The following is a 21,146-nucleotide window of genomic DNA, read 5'->3' on the forward strand; positions in this document are numbered from 1 at the left end:
CCAACCAAATGAAAAATGGAGGAAAATGGCCAAATCTCGTCTTTAAAACTTCACTAACCAGGTCCGCCCTTCTTCGCGATCGCGAAGGCCAAAGAAACACTGCCTCCAAATTTTCTCTTCACGTTCGCGACACTATGATCGCGTTCGCGTTGCCTTCTACGCATTCGCATTGCCTTCTACGCGTTTGCGTTGCCTTCTACGCCTTAGGCCTATCTCTTCCCTTCTTCTTCACGTTCGCGTCGCCTTGGCCGCGTTTGTGAAGGCCCACCCAGCTCTTGCCTTGCGTTCGCGTCCACTTGCTCGCATTCGTGAAGGACAACACAGCAGCCTCACAAATTTCCTCTACGCGAATGCGGGACTTCCTTCGTGTTCGTGAAGAAGGACACCAGACACCAGCAACAATAGTCCAAAACATCTCAAAATGATCTGAAACTACCCCGAAACACACCCGAGGCCTCTAGAACCCCGTCCAATCACACTAACCAGTCCCATAACATAACACATACCTGCTCGAGGCCTCAAATCATATCAAACAATATCAAAATCATGAGTCGCACCCCAATTCAAACTTAATGAACTTTAGAACTTCAAACTTCTACTTTCGATGCCGAAACCCATCAAATGACGTCCGATTGATCTCAAATTTCGCACACAAGTCACCTTCGACATTACGGACCTACTCCAACTTTCGGAATCAGAATCCAACTCCGATATCAAAAAGTCCACTCCAGGTCGGACTTCTTAAAAACCTTCAAATTTCTAACTTTCACCAAATGACCCCCGATATGGCCTACGGACCTTCAAATCCACATCCGGATGCGCCCCCAATACCATAATCACCTTACGAAGCTATTCCCAAACTTTAAATCCCAAACGAACATCGATAATATTGAAATATAATTCAACCCAAATTTATGAAAATCTTCCAAAATGCCAACTTCTACAATAGGTGCTGAAACGCTCCCAGGTCATCCAAAATCCGATCCGGATATACGCCCAAGTCCAACATCATCATACGAGCCTGTTGGAACCTTCAAGTCCCAGTTCCGAGGTCTTTTACTAAAAAATCATACTTTAGTCAATTCCTCCAACTTAAGGCTTTCGAAATTAGAATTCTTGTTGTGAACTTAATAGGGGGGGGGGGGTTGTGAACTTGTGATGGGATTAAGGGGGGCAATTGAGCTGCTAGTTCCCAGTTTGTTTAGATCATGTACCTGACATCTTTGGATAGAAACAAATAATGTTGACAGTAAAATGACAGATAACTAGGTTTATAACTGAAGAAACAAATATGATACATAACAATAGATACTCCAAGAAACCAAAGGCTAGCTTGTACTAGTAAATAATAAATAGAATTATGTACCTTACTACTTGATCATACTAAAGCTCCTAAGATACACTTCAATCTTTGACTAAAGAAAACAACATTATATATACTGTTTACAAGAGTGTGCTATCTCATGACAAACCACAATTTTTCTAACATTAAATCCTATGAGTCATTTGAAAGGCTTACTGTTCTAAATAGTAGCAATTGGAAAGAAAAGAGATACAAAAGATCCATTGATCCAATATATGGTATTCCTTATTTATTTGATAATGACACTTGACATTTTTCTGAGTTGTTAAGGTAGAATACATGGTTTAGACATTCATGCTTTAAAAGAAGTAATTGGAAGATGATGTAACTTATAGATTTACCCCATCATTGTTGTATTCTTCATATCTACTTATGTTTTATTATATTGTTTTATTGGACCTTTAGTAAGTGTCGATGTCGACCCCTCGTCACTACTTTTCCGGGTTTAGGCTAGACATTTATTGGGTACTCATTGATTAACGTACTCATGCTGCACTTCTACACTAAATGTGCAGGATCTGACAAGTTCATTCGATGATCACCTTGGCGCGTAGGTGCAGCTGTTGAGGAGACTTCATGTGAGCTGCATTCCAGGCTATGCATCGCGGTCCACCGAGCTGCATTCCAGGCTACGCATCGCGGTCCGCCGAGTCTCCATTGTACTAATTATTTTTTCTGTCTTATTACATTTAGGACAACTGTTGTATTATTTTTGTACTCCTTAGAAAAATGCTCATGTACTTATGACACCGAATTTTGGGGGTTCCTACGGGTCGTTGATGTAGTTGTGTAAATATTATCACTTACTTTGAAAATCTATTTCATATGATTTCATTAAGGAAAAGTTTTGATTTCAATTACTAAAATAGGTAAGTAAGTTGATAGATTACCGTTGGCTTGCCTGACGGCGGTGTTAGGCGCCATCACGACCTTTAGCAATTTTTGGGTTGTGATAGCTTGGGATCAGAGCGTTAGGTTCACTTAGGTCTCACGAGTCATGAGCAAGTCTAGTAGAGTCTTGAGGATCGGTACGAAGACATCTGTACTTATCTTCGAGAGGCTACAGGGCTATTAGGAGCACTTCCCTTCTTGATTTCCTCATCGTGCGGTTTGATTCAATTGAGGCTTGAGCCTTTATTTCCTTCATACTCAATCTTATAAGACACGAAGCACTTGCTGTCAATTGGACGTCGAGTAGTGGTATTGATACTGCAGACGTAGTGCCAGATATTTTCCCTGCGTGTTCGAATGAGTTATTATCGTCAATTTGCGGAAGGGTGTTCTATCCTTTCAGATCAGTATATGTACTTCCTATGGTTTTGAGGCTATGCATGGATTTCTAGGTTATTCATGAGTTGTTATCGCACCGTGTTGGTGTAATGGTAGAGTGCTTATGTATGGATAGCGGCAGTGAATGGCTCGGAATGAGGATTTCTCAGTATATGCTTTATAGGTTCAACATTTAATCTCAGCAAAAGAAAGGTAATCGGACGAGGGATGTTCAGGTTTTAGTTGATGGAGTAACGAGACTAGGTATCTTCGAGCGTGGTGGAATTTTCGTTGTGATTCGATGTCGTCGTCCTTGTTTGAACGCATTATGGTTTGTCGGCATTATGGTCTTCTTGAGTATTGCCTTCGGGGCAGGGTGTTGTGAAATGGTACCTGAGAAGCGGCTGTTAGAGATAGCGGGGTGTAGCGGTTTCGAAATTGAAGGAGTATTTCTAGTGTTGATGGCCCGAGAAAGATGATCTTCTAAGAGATTTAGAGTTGATAGCAATTCATTAGTTCCAGTGCTATAGGGTTGGATTTGATTTGAGGCAACATTGGGACAGTGAAGTATGAGGAAGGACACGGCGGAAGGTGTCTCGCAGCGGAGGAATTACTAGCAGGTCAAGTATGAGAAGCGGAGGTCGAGAAGTTACTTAAAGGAGATGGTTGACCAAAGTGGGAGTGTTAGAGTAGTATATGTATTATGTTGTAGGATAGCCACATATCTTGAGGAAGATTTGAGAGATTTGGGATGCATGGTAGAAAGTGACTAGGTCCACGGATTGTAATTTGAATGGTGATTACTGTGTGAAGAAAGATTGAATATGGTAGAAAGAAGTTTGCCTGAAATAAAGAGGGGTGTAAAGATTTGATTCTCATTTCGGATGCACCGTGGCTTTGATTTTGGAAGGTATTGTTGAACTTTCAGTGGACGCCAATGGGGAAGGAACATACTTATACAGCCGGTGGGCGAGCATGGGCTCAGGAAAGTTTACTGATTACGTGGTAGTTGTACCTAGTGTAGCGTCGTTGGAGTATGTCAGTAAGGAATTCCATAGGTGGGTTACTTCCTATGAGCAGGTTAGCAGTTGCGTGATGTTGATGAAGCTTCTACGAAGAATATTACTTGCTACCCGGTATGAGGTCGAATATGTGATTGAGACTGATTATTCAGAATGTTCATGAAAGGCTTAACAAGGGACTTCGAGGAATTTGGTGGGTTAATAGTATGTGATCATGGTAATTGAGAATGAGGAATCGTTATGGGCTCTACATTATGTGATGGTAGCTTAAAGCTAAGTGGGGGAGCCCCACCATCTACGATTGGATCGCGTGGTTGTCTGCTTGTGCGGTTTCTGGTTATCGGTGTATTGGTGGATTATTTATGACTAAGGAAAAGGAAATGTCAGGAGTAAGTCGAACAAGGAACTCGATGAATGTGTGTTATACTTTGCCTTATCGATTGAGGTGAAGGATTTGGGAAGACTGCGAGTCTATGTTTCTTATGGATGTAATGTACAAGGAAGAAAATTTAGCTGGTTACTTCTTTGAGAATGTGTTCATGTGCTAGCAGAGCATTGAAGTTTGGTGATATTCGGGATCAGGTCAGAGTGGGTGACTCTCAACAACGGTTCTAGTGGGTTCAAGAATTTAAGTGCAATGCCCAAGGATTTCGGGTTTGTCGTGTGGTTAAGGATCGAGTTTTCACAGTGGATTATGAATGGGACTTGGAACGTTTTTTGTTATCATCGGGTATGCAGTGCAGTATTGGAGGAAAGGAAAAAATAGCTTTGGATTCGCGGAAGGTCTTACAGAATGTGTGTACCCGTTGGAGATGTTATTGTGTGCATAAAGAGGGTATGCGATGGTTCATGAGTATTGAGACGATGTGGTCTCGTGATGCATGTCACTCGGGATGAGTGCAGATTGAGTTCGTTATGTTGCGAGTGGAGCTATTCTTATTTCTAAGACAAGTCAAGAGTAAATTGAAAGGAGTTGGGTTGGTTAGTAGTAGTTGAATCGACATGATTGTGGCAATGATCAGTCCCTTCGGTATATGAAGTTATACATGTGGTTTGGGACGTACGTGCGGCTTGACAGCCACCATAACTTGATTGATTTAGGAGGTATTTGATTCACATGGCCTTGTTGGGTAAATAGATTCCGGAAGAGTCATGGCGGTTTAGGTCACGACTTGAGGTTTGTATTTTCTGCGGTTTGGGAATTCGGTCGCGTGTTGCATCTGTTCTTCTGAAATGAGTTAAGTGAAAGGTTTCTAGCCAATGAAGTGTTTGTTCTACTGGTAATTCAGGGGTTATGATGAATTCTTATATTTTCTCGTAGCGGCATGATGGGTGTAGTGAGCAGCATGAGAATTTGAAAGTTGAGGATCAAGGTTGCGGTTCGGTGTTGATAAGAATGTTACGAGCTTGGATGAGCAGGGAAGAATTCAAATGTTTAGAGTGAGCTGGTGTTATCTTAGTATCGCCTGAGCATGGTGTTCTGTTGAAGAGGCATTGTGTATTGATTGGCGGATTGTGATTTGCCTAACAGAATTAGTACGGTTGGTGGTATGGATGTGCGGACTTTGCTACCTGAGCGGAAGGTCATGGGAGCGTACCCCACAGGGAGATTTGTATAAGTGTGGCATGTTAGTCACTTGATTGTTAAAGATTAAGACCAAGTGTGGAGGTTATGGTAACATCGCGAATGCGAGAGCTTATGACTGAGAGGCTCCCTATTCCTTGGGTTGTGGCCCTTGTGAGTTTGTTTCGGATTTGACGGTTGTTCTTATGTGTCATGAATAGGGCCATTGTGGATCTTTAGAAAGTTATTAGCCTAGTATGGTATGATCAGAATCGGTGTGAGATCCGTTGGTATGACTAACGTGAGTGTGTGCTTTACGTCAGGTCGAATGTTATTTCCGCCATCAGCTATTCTATGTAAATCTCTATTATTCCATGTGGGTTGTGAGACGGCTTGATTATTCGCACACGTGTTAATGTCCTATGTAGCTTGTGGTATTATGTGAGCAGGGTGGCACTCGAGATACAGGTCATTTATTGCACCTTAGTTGTGCTTGGGGTTCGTAACGTATGGCGCTATCCGTATCCCTAGGATTTGGTATTATGCACTTGGCGTGCTTGTGTTCGATATTCAGGCATTTCGTAAGTATAAGCATTACGGCTTGATATGTGTGTTTTATTCGTGATTGTTATGTGTGGATCAGGTGGGACGCAGCCACGGGCATGTTGTGTGGATCGGGTTGCACACCGCAATAGTGTCATGTCGGATCGAGTTGCACGCCGCAACAATGAAAGTTTGAGCATAGCTCCTTACACATATTTTGTGTGCCTTGTTTTCATCCCTGAGGTAGGTTCACAACATCTATTCGGCCGATTTATTCGTTACGTGGGCTTGGTAGTCCTTCTCCAGAGTTTGTTTTCCTTATGTATCGCATTCGAGTTGGAGCTTGTTGGCGCGTTATGGGCGTCATATAAGATTTTTGGCAGTGTCTGAGATGACTTATTTCCTGAGTAGCTTGTACTGAGTGAGACGAGGTTATTGGACCTGAAATTTGAGCAATCAGATTTATATAAGATTCATTAAAGAGAAAATATCGTTATTTAATTCAAAATGAGGTAATGGTTCTTGTCAGGAGGAGATACTCCATGAATTATTGATTCGGCAGATGGTTATGAGTTTCTACGCATCTCTTTTGTCGTGGCAACATTGCGAGAGTTGGAACAGGACTTACATGTGTCATGAGGTGTATTGTGGGCATCAGATTCGTGGAATCTCAGTTATTGTGGTCGGGGAATGTTATTATGGACAACGGACTTATGTGGAGCATGGTGTGATTTCGGCATAGATGCATGATCATGTTTTGGTACAGTATGTGGTGATTGGTACGGTGTCCGTGTGTTAGGATCAGGCCTTGTAAAGAAATTCGAAAGTCAGAACTTGGTTCTAAAGCTTGTTAGCTAAGGTTATAGGGAGAATTTTCAGTCTGGCTCGAGCTAATGTGTTCAACTGGAATGTGGTGGCACAGGTAGGTGCACGAGGTGTTAAATAGTGATTTTGGACAACTCACGAGAAGTCCTTAGCACATTCGAGGATGAACATATGTTTAAGTTGGGGAGAATGTAACGACCCGACCGGTCGTTTTGAGCTCTAGCGCGTTGTTCGGCGGTTTGAAGCCTAGAGTAGATTCACCTCAGGTATTATGATTTGTACGTGTAGTAGGAATCGAATCTTGGGAAGTTCGGAGTTGATTTGGAAAGAAAATTCTGATTTCGGAAGCTTTAAGTTGGAAGAATTGTCTAAGATTTGACTTTTAAGTAAACGACCTTGGAAACGGGATTCGAAGGTTCCAATAGGTTCGTATGATGATCGAACCCGGGTGCATTTCGACGCTTATTATGGGAGGTTGGTATTTCAAAAGTTTAAGAAATTCTTAAGTTTGATTTGAAGTGGATTTTAATATTATCGATGTCCGTTTGGGGTTCCAAGCCTTGGAATAACTTCGTTATGTCATTTATGACTTGAGTGCAAAATTTGAGGTCAATCAGACTTGATTTGCTAGGTTTCGGCATCGAATGTAGAAGTTTGAAGTTCTAAAGTTTATTAATCTTGAATTGAGGTGCGATTTGTAGTTTTAGTGTTGTTTGATGTGATTTGAAGGCCCGACTAAGTTTGTATTGTATTTTGGGTTGTGTTGGTATATTTGGTTAAGGACCCGAGTGCCTCAGGTGAATTTCGGATGGTTAACGAATTGATATTTTGGACCTAAGAAATGCTGAAGCTAGGCAGCAACTGGTGTGATCGCTTATGCGATGTCTTGGTCGTAGAAGCGACATCGCAGAAGCGAGGTCGAGCTTGCAGAAGCGGAATGGAAGGGGCAAGGCAGTGGTCACAGGTGCAAAGAAATTCCTGCACCTGCAGAATCGTAGAAACGAGAATTAAGACGCAGAAGTGGCGGATCCGCATATGCACGTTTGGCCATCGCAAAAGCGCCTGCGCAGAAGCGAAAATTCTTTTGCAGATGTGAGGTCTCAGCTGGGCAGTGTGCTCCGCAGATGCGTATTTTGGCTCGCAAAAGCGAGGCTGCAGATGCATAAATATGTCCGCAGAAGCGGAAACTGGGCAGAACATAAGGGGATCGAACTTGGTCATTTCGTCATTTTCATTTGGGATTTTTGGAGCTCAGTTCTTGGATGATTTAGAGGCGTTTTCATCATGTAACACAAGGTAAGTAATTTTCCACTTGTTGGGAGCATAATGTAAGGTTTATATGTGGATTTAAGGAGGAAAATTTAGGAAAATTGTGGGATTTTTGTAGAAGACCTAAAATTTATAATTTTGGATTTTGACCACGATTTTGGACATGTAATTAGGAATAAATCTTATATTTGAGTTTGTGGTGTCATGGGTAAAGTTATCTTCGAAAATATTTGGAATCCGGGCACGTGGGCCCGAAGGTTAGCTTTATCTACTTTTCGAGCAGAGTTGAAAATTGTTTAAATTGATTAATTATGGATATTAGAATATATTTTAATTGGTTGCACATTGTTTGAATAGTTTTGGATCGACAGGCTTGGGTTTGAGGTGTTAGAGATGCTTTGGAGCCGGTTATGAAACTTCGGAGCGAGGTAAGTCTCCTGTCTAACTTTGTGAGAGGGAAACTACCCCTAGGTGATATTTATTATTATGTGCAACTAGTTGTGGGTGCTACGTACGCACGAGGTGATGAGAGTCCGTACCTAGCTACATCATGTTATGTCCGGGTAGACTTAGGATCTCATCATGTAATATTTGAATTATTTGAACCCATTCTGTTGGCTTAATTTATTGAAGTTATAATTGAAATTGATTTAGAAGTAAATATATGTACACTAGGTCAAGCCTTAACACTTTGAGTTGTGGGCAAGTTATTTGAGAAACGGTAAGAGTTATATTCATTTTATGCTTGTGTGCTGTATTGTAAAAACGTGTCCCGTAATTCGATGACTTCCTTACTTTTCTTATGGAGCGGGCCGAATGCCTTGGTAGTATATAGATGCATCTATGAATCATGGCGCACGTCCCTCGGCAGTGTACACATTATTCTGGATCGGCCGAACGACCTCGGCGAAATCGTGTGTTATATCGTTAGTAGTCCGAATGTTCACGAGATAAACCTTTCACTAATGCCCGATATTTTATATGGTATTCCTTATTTATTTGATAATGACACTTGAAATTTTTCTAAGTCATTAAGGTAGAATACATGGTTTAGAAATTCATGCTTTAAAAGAAGTAATTGGAAGATTATGTAACTTACAGATTTACCCCATCATTGTCGTATGCTTCATATCTGCTTATATTTTATTATATTATTTTATTGGACCTTTAGTAAGTGTCGATGTCGACCCCTCGTTACTACTTATCCGAGTTTAGGCTAGACACATACTGGGTACACGTTGATTTACGTACTCATGCTGCACTTCTACACTAAATGTGGAGGATCTGACAGGTTCATTCGATGATCACCTTGGCGTGTAGGTGCACCTGTTGAGGAGACTTCAGGTGAGCTGCATTCCAGGCTACGCATCGTGGTCCACCGAGTCTCCATTGTACTAATTATTTTTTCTGTCTTATTACATTTAGGACAACTGTTGTATTATTATTGTACTCCTTAGAAAAATACTCATGTACTTATGATACCGGATTTTGGGGGTTCCTACGGGTCGTTGATGTAGTTGTGTAAATATTATCACTTACTTTCAAAATCTATTTCATATGATTTTATTAAGGAAAAGTTTTGATTTCAATTACTAAAATAGGTAAGTAAGTTGATAGATCACCGTTGGCTTGCCTGACGGCGGTGTTAGGCGCCATCATGACCTTTAGCAAATTTTGGATTGTGACAGCTTGGGATCAGAGCGTTAGATTCACTTAGGTCTCACGAGTCATGAGCAAGTCTAGTAGAGTCTTGAGGATCGGTACGAAGACATCTGTACTTATCTTTGAGAGGCTATAGGGCTATTAGGAGCACTTCCCTTCTTGATTTCCTCATCGTGCGGTTTGATTCCATTGAGGCTTGAGCCTTTATTTCCTTCATACTCAATCTTATGCGACACGAAGAACTTGCTGTCAATTGGACGTCGATTAGTGGTATTGATACTGTAGACGTAGTGCCAGATATTTTCCCTACGTGTTCGGACGAGTTATTATCGTCACTTTGCGGAAGGGTGTTCTATCCTTTTAGATCAGTATATGTACTTCCTATGGTTTTGAGGCTATGCACGGATTTCTAGGTTATTCATGAGTTGTTATCGCACCGTGTTGGTGTAATGGTAGAGTACTTATGTATGGATCGCGACAGTGAATGGCTCGGAAGGAGAATTTCTCAGTACATGATTTATAGGCGCACCTGTTGAGGAGACTTCATGTGAGCTGCATTCAAGGCTATGCATCGCAGTCTACCGAGTCTCCATTGTAATAATTATTTTATTCTGTCTTATTATATTTGGGACAACTGTTTATTGTAATAATTATTTTATTGTACTCCTTAGAAAAATGCTCATGTACTTGTGACAACGGGTTTTGGGAGTTCCTACGGGTTGTTCGTTGATGTAGATGTGTAAATATTATCACTTACTTTGAAAATCTATTTCATACTATTTCATTAAGAATTTTTTTTGATTTCAATTACTAAAATTGGTAAGTAAGTTGATAGATCACAGTTGGATTGCCTGGCGGCGGTGTTAGGTGCCATCACGACCTTTAGCACTTTTTTGGTCGTGACAATAAATGTCCTATAATTTATTCAACTAATAGAACTAAACCGATAAAGAATTCTTTTAAAATGCAATAATTTAGTCATTCCCAATGACCATCAATTATATTGTCTCTTTTCTCCACTGTTTTGCAATTTTTGCCTTTACCTTACGTAAAGAAAATACAAAAAAAAAAAAAAAAACTAACAAACTTGCGTCTTTTCCCTTGATTGTAGCTGCATGATATAAGGAAAAATAAATTTTACTGTCGCTTCTGAATTCTAATGGATGTGTTCCTAACATATACAACTTTTTCCTTTGGTTTATAAGACAAATGTGTTTCTAAGACAAATGCTTAGTAATATTTTTGCTAATTTATATGGAATAAATGCTTACCGTTACAAAAAGGTTTAAGTGCTTACCGTTATAAGAAGGCTTCGGCTTCTACCGAAAGGCAAATAACTTTGGCTCTCATGTGAATTCTCAAGAAACTAAACCAAAAATGGAGTTCCACTATTTTATTTGCTCATGGAGTACTCAACACTAAGTACTTCATGGCTTTCTTCGCTTCTTTTATTTTTTGCTCAAACATATCTAAGTTAAATATCAGATGATTTACTCAACGAAGGATTATATATGGATATATCTTTTGTTTAAGTATCTTGAGTTCATTATTGACATATTATATTTCTTGTAGCCTTGTGGGTGCGATTCCCGTATAATATTTTATGCTTTCAATGGGCAGGAATTGACACTATAAAAGGTGTGGAGTCCATAGCTTTTGTTGGAGAATGTAGAAACTAGAAAGTTTTGTGCTTGATCTTTTCTTTTATATTTTGCAAAGTTAGAGAATGTGGCAGTCTGGTAGATCCTGTTTTCTTCTTTAAAGAGCTTTACACGGCTTGGCGGCAAGAATTCAAATTAGTCCAATTACTAGATAATAATAGAAGTAAAATACAAAGGCAAACTAATAATATGTCCGAATGTTATTTTTATTTTATTGTTATATTAATTTCTGGACTTTCATGTTTTTCTTATTGTATAATAGTTAGTATTTGATCATTTAATAAATAAAAAAAATTAATGATTTGTCCAAAAGTCGAACCAAAGGATGAACGCAAATTCACCAATCGCCACAATCGACTTTAATGCAACTAACCTATATTCACGTTGAAAATGAGTTACTCCTTTCATGATATACGAATTTTATATCTTCAGACCGTATGATTAATTATGGAACAACAAAATTCAGTTATTTTATACCTAATTGCAAGTAAGACTAAATACTTTGATGGGATGGACTTGTCAAATCTAGAAGTAGTAAAACAAAAAATGAATAAGATGCTAGAAATAAATTTTAAAATAGCATATTACGCCTCAAAAAGTTATACAAAATCTTATAATAAGTCAAAAATAGCCGAAATTGTAAAAAAATACACTTCTAAATGTGATTCCATGGTAATCTCTTTTTTCGCATTTTTCAATAAAATAACAATTATAATTTCTTAAATACTCGAGAAAACCAAAAGTACTCACTTTTGACTACTTTATTAATCAAAACAACTAAGGAGTATATTTATGGGCGCATATTAAACTTACCGGAAAATATAAGGATCATTTTTATTATTTTCTCTCACATTTTAGGTGGGGTTTTAACAAAAAATGTCGAAAGTTATTTTTGTGAAAAGTGGAGCAAAGGAAAATGATTTTTATGTAACAAAAGAAAGAATAGCGACTTTTGTGTAATGCATACAAAGCTGGATGACCACCCATAAAATTTACTCTTTTTTTAGACCAAATGTCTCTTATTATGAATAATAGTTACCTCTAAATTATACATTTATTAATAACAAATGATATTGTTTACAATAATTAAAATTATTTGTGGACAAATATAAATCAAAGGCATGCTAGAAGAGTTATGTTACATATTCTTTTTCTATAAAATGAAAGCTAACTTTTCTCTATGTGGAACTTTTATTCATTTTTTGTTTTTTTATATATAGTTTTTTGTACATTTAATTTATATTTTGCATATGTCTTATATTATATTTTAATCATAAAATTTTATATAAACTTTTATATTTTCTATATCAACTAAATTTATAATGATACATGTATGTCCGCGCTTGTAACTTAACTAGTTTCTTTAATAGAGCGGAGGTGATTTTCCTCTCATATAACTGCTGTTGCTGTACCAAGGCTTCACAGTAAAGCCTTCGCTCTTTCAAAAGTTTCATGTAAACAAGAATTCAATACAAGAAATATGGTTTTCTGGAACACATTTAGTCGCCACATAAATTGATAGTGGCGACTCTCATATTTGACTTGGAAAGTAAACATTTATTGGCGAACTATAAGAAGTCGCCAAGAAAAAGCTCTTTTGCGACGATCTTATTTCGTTTATAGGAAAAAAGATAAAATAAAAAAATTACGCTCTTAGAAAAAAGCCTCCTGTCATTTCTTTTTTATTTCTATTTTCTTCCTCCCGTTTTTGTTGGGTTAAGTCTTCCCCCCCCCCCCCCCCAATTTTCACCAAAACAACTATAACACCCCTAGCCAAATGCAACCTCTCTTCTTCTTCCTTTGTTTCCCAGCAGCCGACTAGCATTATTCCAGTACTTGTGTTTGTCATCTAAATATTACCAGGACATATGTACTAGAGATAGAGACTTGCTACTTGTGGGTATCAAAGAAAGAAGAGTAGGATGATTAACAGATATTGAAGAAAGGAAAGTAGGAAGAGTAGAATTAAATGTTTCTTTATTATGACTCCCGCGTCCCCTTTCTGTTTGTAATCAAAGTATTTGAACAAGACTGCAAGGGACTAAATGTAACAGGAATTAGTTGGTCACGTAACTATATCTAATAATCTAACTTATTATTTATTTTTCTTACATAAATTATACTCTCTCCGTCCCAATTTATATGAAAGTGTTTGCCTGGACATAGATTTATGAAATAAAGGAAGGCTTTTGAAATTTGTAATCTTAAATAAATCATAGAAGTTTTTGGGCTAGAAATCATCTCATTAATGGTAAAAAGAAAAATCTAAAGTTGAATTGTTACCAAATATAGAAAGGGACTTACTAAAAAAAAGAGTCACTTATGTTTTCTCGGTTCTCCCATTTCAGTTGTGATGCAATCAATGTTAAATTTATTTAATTTTCTGTATGTTCATTAAATAATATATATATATATATATATTAAGGCCTCTTATTAATATTTTGCTTTAGGCCTCCGATGAGGTTGGGCCGCCCCTAGTGGCGACTCTCATATTCGACTTGGAAAGTAAATATTTATTGGCGAACCATAAGAAGTCGCCAAGAAAAAGTTCTTTTGCGACGATCTTATTTCGTTTGTAGGAAAAAAGATAAAATAAAAAAATTACGCTCTCAGAAAAAAGTCTCATGTCATTTCTTTTTTATTTCTATTTTCTTCCTCCCGTTTTTGTTGGGTGACTCGAACTCACAACCTTGCTGTTGGGGTGACTCGAACTCACAACCTTTTGGTTGGAAGTGGAGGATGCTTACCACTAAAGCAACCCACTCTCGTCATTTGTAATGAGTAATGAACTCGGTAATTTCTGTTTTGTGGCTTTAATGACTACACTCCTGTTCGGTAATTCCTATTTTTGACAAAACTTAAGTTTTATTTACTATTTTTATTTTTAGTTTGAAAATGCGTGAACTCGTTTGACGATTCATTTGCATTGTTCTGTTGTTACAATACCAGTTTTGATTGATCCTCTTTGCTTGATTAAGCTCTTGAAATCTCGAGTGCAATTTTTTGTACATAGCTAATACTAGCATTTGGTTATTATGCCTGAATAGCTGTTTGATAAAATGCCTAAGAGAGAAATTTCCTGGCCATAGGACATCCAATGAATTGGGTTCTCAAGGCAATATGCAATAAGCACGGGTCTAGTGTATGAAGATTGTCATTAGCATAAGTATGAAAGAATTTCAAGTTACGTGCGTGTTTAGGTTGGAAAATGCTGGTTTATGGGATATTCATATCCAAAAAGATTTGACTTTGTTGATATATCATCATATCATTCCAGAATCAAATCTCAACTTGCATTTTGTTATAACCCATTTCCGCTGCTTTTAAGACTCTACCTCTTGTGCTTTGTCCTCGGTTTTTACTGAGAAGAAGGCAGAAGAGTGAAAAATAAAGAACTTGTGTTGTTTGGTGGTGTTGAAGTATATTTACATAAAACCACATCCCTTGTTTTAATTCTTTTTTTACACTCCCCATACTTTGAAATTGTACATACATCTCTAGTTATTTTGTACATAGCTAATACTAGCATTTGGTTATTATAACCATAAGTTACGGGCAGTTATTTAATTCGTCGTTCAATCCAAAGACATACAGATGTTGAAACACCAAAAAGACATCTTCATAATAGTATGAAACAAAATGGTGCTGTATAGAAACATCATTAGCCAAAACACCCTTTCATTTGGTTACCGAATTATGAAATTAAACTGAATGGTACTTGTGGTTTCTATAAGCTCCCCGTACAACACCTGGGACTGATGCGAGCTCGCAATGGATTCTTCATTGTAACGGTAAAATCTGACCCTTCTGTTAGATCAACTTCATCTCCCTCCACAGGCTTCCATTCAAATTGCCAAATCAAATTAGCCACAAAGTACTGTAAATGGAGCATAGCAGATCCATAGCCTGGGCATATTCTCCTCCCTGCACCAAATGGCATCATCTTGATCTCTCGACTTCCTGTTATATCAAACTCTTGAAGAGTTCCATCTCCATCCACCAAGAATCTCTCTGGCTTGAATTCCATTGGATCATCCCACACATTTGGGTCCAAGCCCATTTCCCCCACCATAAAATTGATGGTAGCGTTCTTGGGTATAACATAGCCGTTCAACTCCATATCCTCTGTTACCCTATGTGGCAGAACAAAGTGAGTTGGTGGATGTCGCCTAAGACCTTCCAAAATCACTGCTTTCAAGTATGGCATTTTCTGTAAATCCTCCTCCTTCACTGCCTCCTCTATCACCTTATTGTTCTTAATTGATTGTAATAATGGTGTTGATTCCACAACTTGGCATATTTCTTTATACAATTTTTCCTGAATGGAAGGGTACTTTACCAAGCATGCCATAATCCACTGCAAGGCGGTGTATGTTGTATTGCTGGCGGCAGCAAGGAACTCGCCGCAGAGGCTGGCCATCTCTTGGTAATTGAGCTTCCTCTTTTCTTCTGGCAATTCCAAATTCACCAGCGTATCAACATAAGCAATATCGGCTTCCAGCTCCTCCTCTTCTTTGTGATGATGATCAACTCCAGGTTTAGGCGCTCCCACTGCTTCTAATTTGTATTTCACCCGATCTTGGATCAGAGGGATGAAGACCCCGTCCAACTCTTTTCGTAGTTCAATGAGCTCTTTCCAGCGTTTTCTAAATATTGTTTTTCCTAAAAATTCAGGAAAGTAATCTAGTATTCTGAAACGGTGAAAATTTTTAAGTGCTCGATGTTGTGCGTCTTTAATTTGCTCTATTTGAAACTCATCGAGCTTATTCCCGAAGCAAATGAGGACAAGGAGACAGAAGATGGCATACTTAAAATGATCAAGTAACATGATCGCTTCCGTGGCAGAATCAGCTGCGGCTGATTCATGAGCAAGAAGGAGCTTTTGAATGAGTATGCCTAGTACCCAAGCTCGGTTCTTGGAGTGGGACTTGATGATGCGAGAGGGATGGAGCATTTCTGAGATGAGGTTTCGACGAAGGAGCCGCCACGTGGGACCATAAGAGCTGGATGCTATTGTCCGCTGGTTAGAGTTGAAAATTTTACTGGTTGTTGAAGCAATTGGCCGATCGGAGCAAATGGCACCTTGCTGAACTAAAGCCTGGTAGGCTAACAAGTGGCTGCTGATGACTATGGATGGAGATGAGTAGCCTATTTTTATGGCGATGATAGGACCATATTTGCGTTTGAGATCTCGAAGCATGAGTTCGAGATCGCGACTGGTTTTTCTTAGCAATGGTAACATCCCAATCACTGGGAAGATAAAGGGACCTGGTGGGAGTTTCTTTGTTTTCTGGAAGAAAAGATTAAAGAGAAGTATGAGAAAGAAAGGAAAGTAGGAAGAGTAGAATTAAATGTTTCTTTATTATGACTCCCGCGTCCCCTTTCTGTTTGTAATCAAAGTATTTGAACAAGACTGCAAGGGACTAAATGTAACAGGAAATGCCAATATGACATTTTAGTTGCCTTCTGATCACTAATGTAGGAGATTATTTTAGTGCAATAACAAAAGGAGGATGACAGCTAGCGTATGGCTAGACTGATTGAAAAATTCTTAAGACTTCTTATTATTAAAAATCTCTATCTTCTCCCACTACTATGGTACGTTACCTTTATAATATTAGTGTTGTATTAAATCTGTTTTAACATGTTAGTTTATACTAGCAGTAATTTTTATGAGATACATGCAGGGAGGTGTGACAAACAAATAAAAAATTACTGTTCTATCTGGAAGTGACACTGAGCGTGAAAAATCAGTTTTCCCTGTAGGAACCAAAATCACTTATTTTGGGGTAAAACAGAGAGACTCTCGTCTTCTTTCTAAAACGTGCAGAGACGTAGGGTATTGTATTCCACGGCGATTTGATGAAGTTATTGAAAGAATACAGCTAGAGATATTGCAGATAAAAGGCTGATGAACACCACTCTCACATGTAAGCAGACAAAATGGAGACTCTGGCTGATGAGTTGTGGCACTATACAAAACGATTTTTCATTTTTTTAAAAACTCACTGAGCCAATTAATTTGGATTCTCCCCGGATAGGCCCGTTAAAAAGTGTAAAGCATTTCTTGTTGAAAGATTTTTTATTTCTAGGACTCGAACTCCAGACATCTAGTTAGAGAGAAAGAATATCAACCATCCCACTCACACCCTTGGATAAATATAGATATCGCAATTTTGTATCAGAAACACTGATAATACTACTTATAAAATAGCAACTTCCAAATCAATCCCACCATTGTTTTCCTCTGTCTTTCATTTCTTTTTCTTTCCAAGAAATGGATTTAAGGAAACTTGTTGGCTTGCTTCTATTAGTTTTCATATCCCTTCTGGAGATGCTTTTAAAGAAAATTGCAGTTTCGGTGTTAAGTTTCGTGGGGTTTTCTGATTCTCAAAGATCACCATCGAATAGCAGGGAAATGCAGAGAGTTGTTTCTTCACCAAGAATCAGACTAAAGGATGGAAGATGGCTGGCATACAGAGAAAGAGGAGTCCCAATGGACAAATCCCTTCACAGAATCATCCTTGTCCATGGGATTAACAGCTCCAAAGATAAGGATTTTCTTGCAACCCAAGTATGACTAGCTAACACCCTTTTCAACTTTACTAGTAATACAACATTTTACTTTCCTAATCTTGAAGAATTATCGTCCTAGTCTCCTAAGAATTAAAAGTATGTTTGATGCTCATTTTTTCTCTTTAATTGTTAACATGGTTGTTTTGATATTTCACATTCAGAGAGGGACATCCAATAATAGTTTATTTGTCTCTCCGCTTTTAGCTCCTAAATAATGTTTTCATTAGATTGATCTACTAACTATATTCTTTAGGAAATCCTAGAGGAGATGAGGATATATATGCTACAGTTTGATAGAGCTGGATATGGGGAAAGTGATATAAATCCTAAACGGTCATTAGAAAGTGAAGGTATCCTGCCTGGAATTGCCTCAGACGCATACCACACAGGCTATCAGGCGTGGCTTTTGTTGTTCCAATAATCAACTACAAATGGAACTCCCTTCCTCATGATTTGATCAAGAACGATCATAATAACAAGCTTTGGCGATTAGTAATTTGGCTCGCACGCTATGCTCCTGGGTTACTCTACTCATTTTTTACACAAAAATCGAACAATGTTTTCTCGGGCAATTCTGCATTGTTAAGCAAAAAGGACAGGGAAGTTGCAAAGAATGCAAATAGATCGGAAGTTTTTGACCCGGTAAAGCTCATCATCCACCTCTCTCAAATCAAACATGAGTTTTCGCGAAATGATTATCTTGAAAATTAATTGTCTTAATTAATTTGCAGAAACTTTATCCGAAGCAAAGTGATTTTGAGTCTCTTCTCCAAGACTTCACCTTGGCATATGGAAAGTGGGACTTTGATCCACTAGAATTTGGTAATCCATTTCCTGATGAAAAAGAAAGCTCAGTTCATATTTGGCAAGGTTATGAGGACAACATAGTACCTTGTCGCTTACAAAGATATGTTTCCAAGAGGCTACCTTGGATTCATTATCATGAAGTTAGTGATGGTGGACATGCGTTGTGGCATGTTGGTCCAATCGGTGAAGCTATCTTGAGGTCCCTTCTACTTCGTGAACAAGACACAACACCACAGAGTGCTTGATTGTAATCAAGAATATTATTAGGCCTAATATCATTTAATGAAATTAAATTGCAAGGATCTTTTAATTTTTAATGTGGGCATTTAATTCACTTTTGAGCTTGTTTTCCAATTACAACGCGTATGTTCAGTTTCAGATCTAATGAAGCACATTTACCACCAAAGGATAGTTCTCATAGTACTAACTAAATACCCTCTCTCGATCGAGCTAGTTGCCTTCTTTGATGTTGATGAGCCTACTACTTCAATGACTTCTTCCAATTAAATATTCAACAACTCAATATCCCAACAGTTAATATTCATTCATAACAAAAACCTATCTATAATCATATTAAACATTCAACACAACTAAAGCATGGCATATAGATATAACTAAAGATTAACACCTGGGATCGTCTCAAAACATTGTATGATCTAAACGTCTATTATAGTTAAGCAACTATTGAGGTCAATATATAACAACTGACGGATGGGCCTCACCTAGTTGCATTGGTAGCTCAACTTGAGCTTTAGAATCTCAAACATATACAAATTAAGGGTGAGTTTACTGACTCAAGGCGATAACTTTACCACATATGCATCAACTATCACTACAATAAAAGAGGTTTTGGCGACCATTGTAGGTTTCGTGGATCCCTGGATAATTATATTCATGATGACCCTAATAGTTGTCACGAGAAGTTTCAGTGCCGACTGTGATTAAGTTGCCACAAATATTTACTAAATTAAGTTTGCTGAAACCTATTTGCGACTATCAATCAGCAATCGCTACTAAAAGATCTTTTGTGAGCTCCAATGTAACTGCTAAACAGTTGTAGTTCTATTGTTTCAAGAAAATTGCGCGACTGACTATTTCTTAATGTGTTTAATTTGTCGTACCTAGTGGTTTCAAATTCAACTCAGTATTTACTTGCTTAAAATTTAAAAGGTATAACAACGGTGTTTGTGCCAACTTCAATTCGATTTCACCATTTTCAGATCCAAGTGATGATAAGCTATAATTACGTATTTTAGTCGCTTATTACACTCTAATTTACTGCATTTTAATTGAGTTTGAGCTTTAGTCGCTAGTGTTTTGCACTAATTGTGTGTTTTATGCCTTGTAGGAGTGATGCCGAGCTAAGTAGATGTTATGGAATGAATTCAAGTAATTTGAACTTTGAAATCTGAGTAAAAGCCCAAGGAATTAAGCTGGGATCGCGTTCGGGGATCAACGGATGATAGTTAAGAACGAACGAAGAATCGAGTAGGCATATTTCGCACTGTCTAGTAAGATGCACATAACTTTTTGTTCAGAATTCCATTTGGACTCCACAATATATGGTTGGAAATATAATTCAAAGAGCTACAACTTTCATGTTTTATATTTTTCCAAATTCCAAACAGAACAGGGTGAAAAACGCGGTCGAATCCGCGGCCGCGGATTTGTGGCAGAACACTGGGTAAAATTCGCGGCCAAATCCGCGGTTGAATCCGCGGCCGCGGACGTCCTGACCTAGAAAAGTATCCTTTTTCGCGTAGGAGAAGGTTTAATTATTTGGGTCCGACTCTACTTGGTATATATACATGGAAAAACGGTTTTTTGAGGACCTTTGACATACTTTTGACATAATTTAGACCTAAGGAGGGTAAGGAGACTAGGGATTCGACCTAAGGAGGCAAGAATACACTAGGAGCAAGGCGGAGAATTCTTCTACAAGTTTCTCACTTCCTTCTTCCTATTTCCATTATTGGTTATGAATTCTAGTATTGTAGTTATGCATACTATTATGAATAACTAATTTGTTATCTAGGGTTTTGATGGAACCTTTTGGAAGATGAATTCGTGTTATGTTTTAATATAATTGAGCCGTTGGATTTCTCTACTTGTTCAACTATGTGTTTTTTGCTGTTGATTGAATGGCCATCAATTGACTGTGCCTATTTAGTGTGTACTGCTCGAGAGAGAGTATATATTTAGGTAGTTGTTGAACAACATCACTCCTAACGTTTGTGAGAGATCAATACAGAAGGTTTAAAGGCGGGATTAGAGATAACGAAACCTTGGTGCGATCGTAGTGAGCGATGAAGTAAGTGCCAGCTAGTGTAGTTCGAGAGAATACATCTAGTAAATTGCGGTAATTTCTCGAGAGAGAATTACGACAACCAAAGTACTCACGATCGGTAGAGAATACTTAGGCGAAATTATAAAAGACACAGCGGGAAGGATTCCGACAATTGGGAAAATCATAACTCTAGACCTCCTTAGTCTTGTCTTCAATCCTTATCCTTGTTAATTGATAGTTGTACTGCTTTCTAGTATTTGTTAGTTAATTAGATAAGAATAAACATTATAATCTTTAT

General features: G+C 38.2%; 3 protein-coding genes across 3 annotated transcripts; 2 read left to right on the top strand and 1 right to left on the bottom strand.

Moving 5' to 3' along the window:
* Nucleotides 1–14,775: 14,775 nt before the first annotated feature.
* On the bottom strand, nucleotides 14,776–16,581 carry LOC117273583 (cytochrome P450 89A2-like). The gene has a single exon (XM_033652758.2). It carries the CDS (start codon nucleotides 16,418–16,420, stop codon nucleotides 14,906–14,908), a length of 1,515 nt encoding a protein of 504 aa, XP_033508649.2. The 5' UTR covers nucleotides 16,421–16,581; the 3' UTR covers nucleotides 14,776–14,905.
* Nucleotides 16,582–17,407: 826 nt separating this feature from the next.
* LOC138894978 (uncharacterized) lies at nucleotides 17,408–18,852 on the top strand. The gene is made up of 3 exons (XM_070179689.1): nucleotides 17,408–17,752; nucleotides 18,008–18,396; nucleotides 18,486–18,852. The coding sequence occupies exons 1-2, from the start codon at nucleotides 17,456–17,458 to the stop codon at nucleotides 18,173–18,175; spliced, it is 465 nt and encodes a 154-aa protein (XP_070035790.1). The 5' UTR covers nucleotides 17,408–17,455; the 3' UTR covers nucleotides 18,176–18,396; nucleotides 18,486–18,852.
* On the top strand, nucleotides 18,311–18,806 carry LOC138894409 (uncharacterized). The gene is made up of 2 exons (XM_070179106.1): nucleotides 18,311–18,322; nucleotides 18,486–18,806. The coding sequence occupies exons 1-2, from the start codon at nucleotides 18,311–18,313 to the stop codon at nucleotides 18,804–18,806; spliced, it is 333 nt and encodes a 110-aa protein (XP_070035207.1).
* Nucleotides 18,853–21,146: the final 2,294 nt, after the last annotated feature.

This window comes from Nicotiana tomentosiformis, chromosome 6, assembly GCF_000390325.3.
Source record: "Nicotiana tomentosiformis chromosome 6, ASM39032v3, whole genome shotgun sequence".
In the NCBI taxonomy this organism is placed as follows: Eukaryota; Viridiplantae; Streptophyta; class Magnoliopsida; order Solanales; family Solanaceae; genus Nicotiana; species Nicotiana tomentosiformis.

Excerpts from the sequence above, each read along its gene's own strand:
- LOC117273583 (XM_033652758.2), bottom strand. The coding sequence starts at position 16,420 with ATGTTACCATTGCTAAGAAAAACCAGTCGCGATCTCGAACTCATGCTT.
- LOC138894978 (XM_070179689.1), top strand. The coding sequence starts at position 17,456 with ATGGATTTAAGGAAACTTGTTGGCTTGCTTCTATTAGTTTTCATATCC. Across the intron at positions 17,753-18,007 it reads AGGATTTTCTTGCAACCCAA|GAAATCCTAGAGGAGATGAG; the intron begins GTATGACTAGCT and ends TATATTCTTTAG.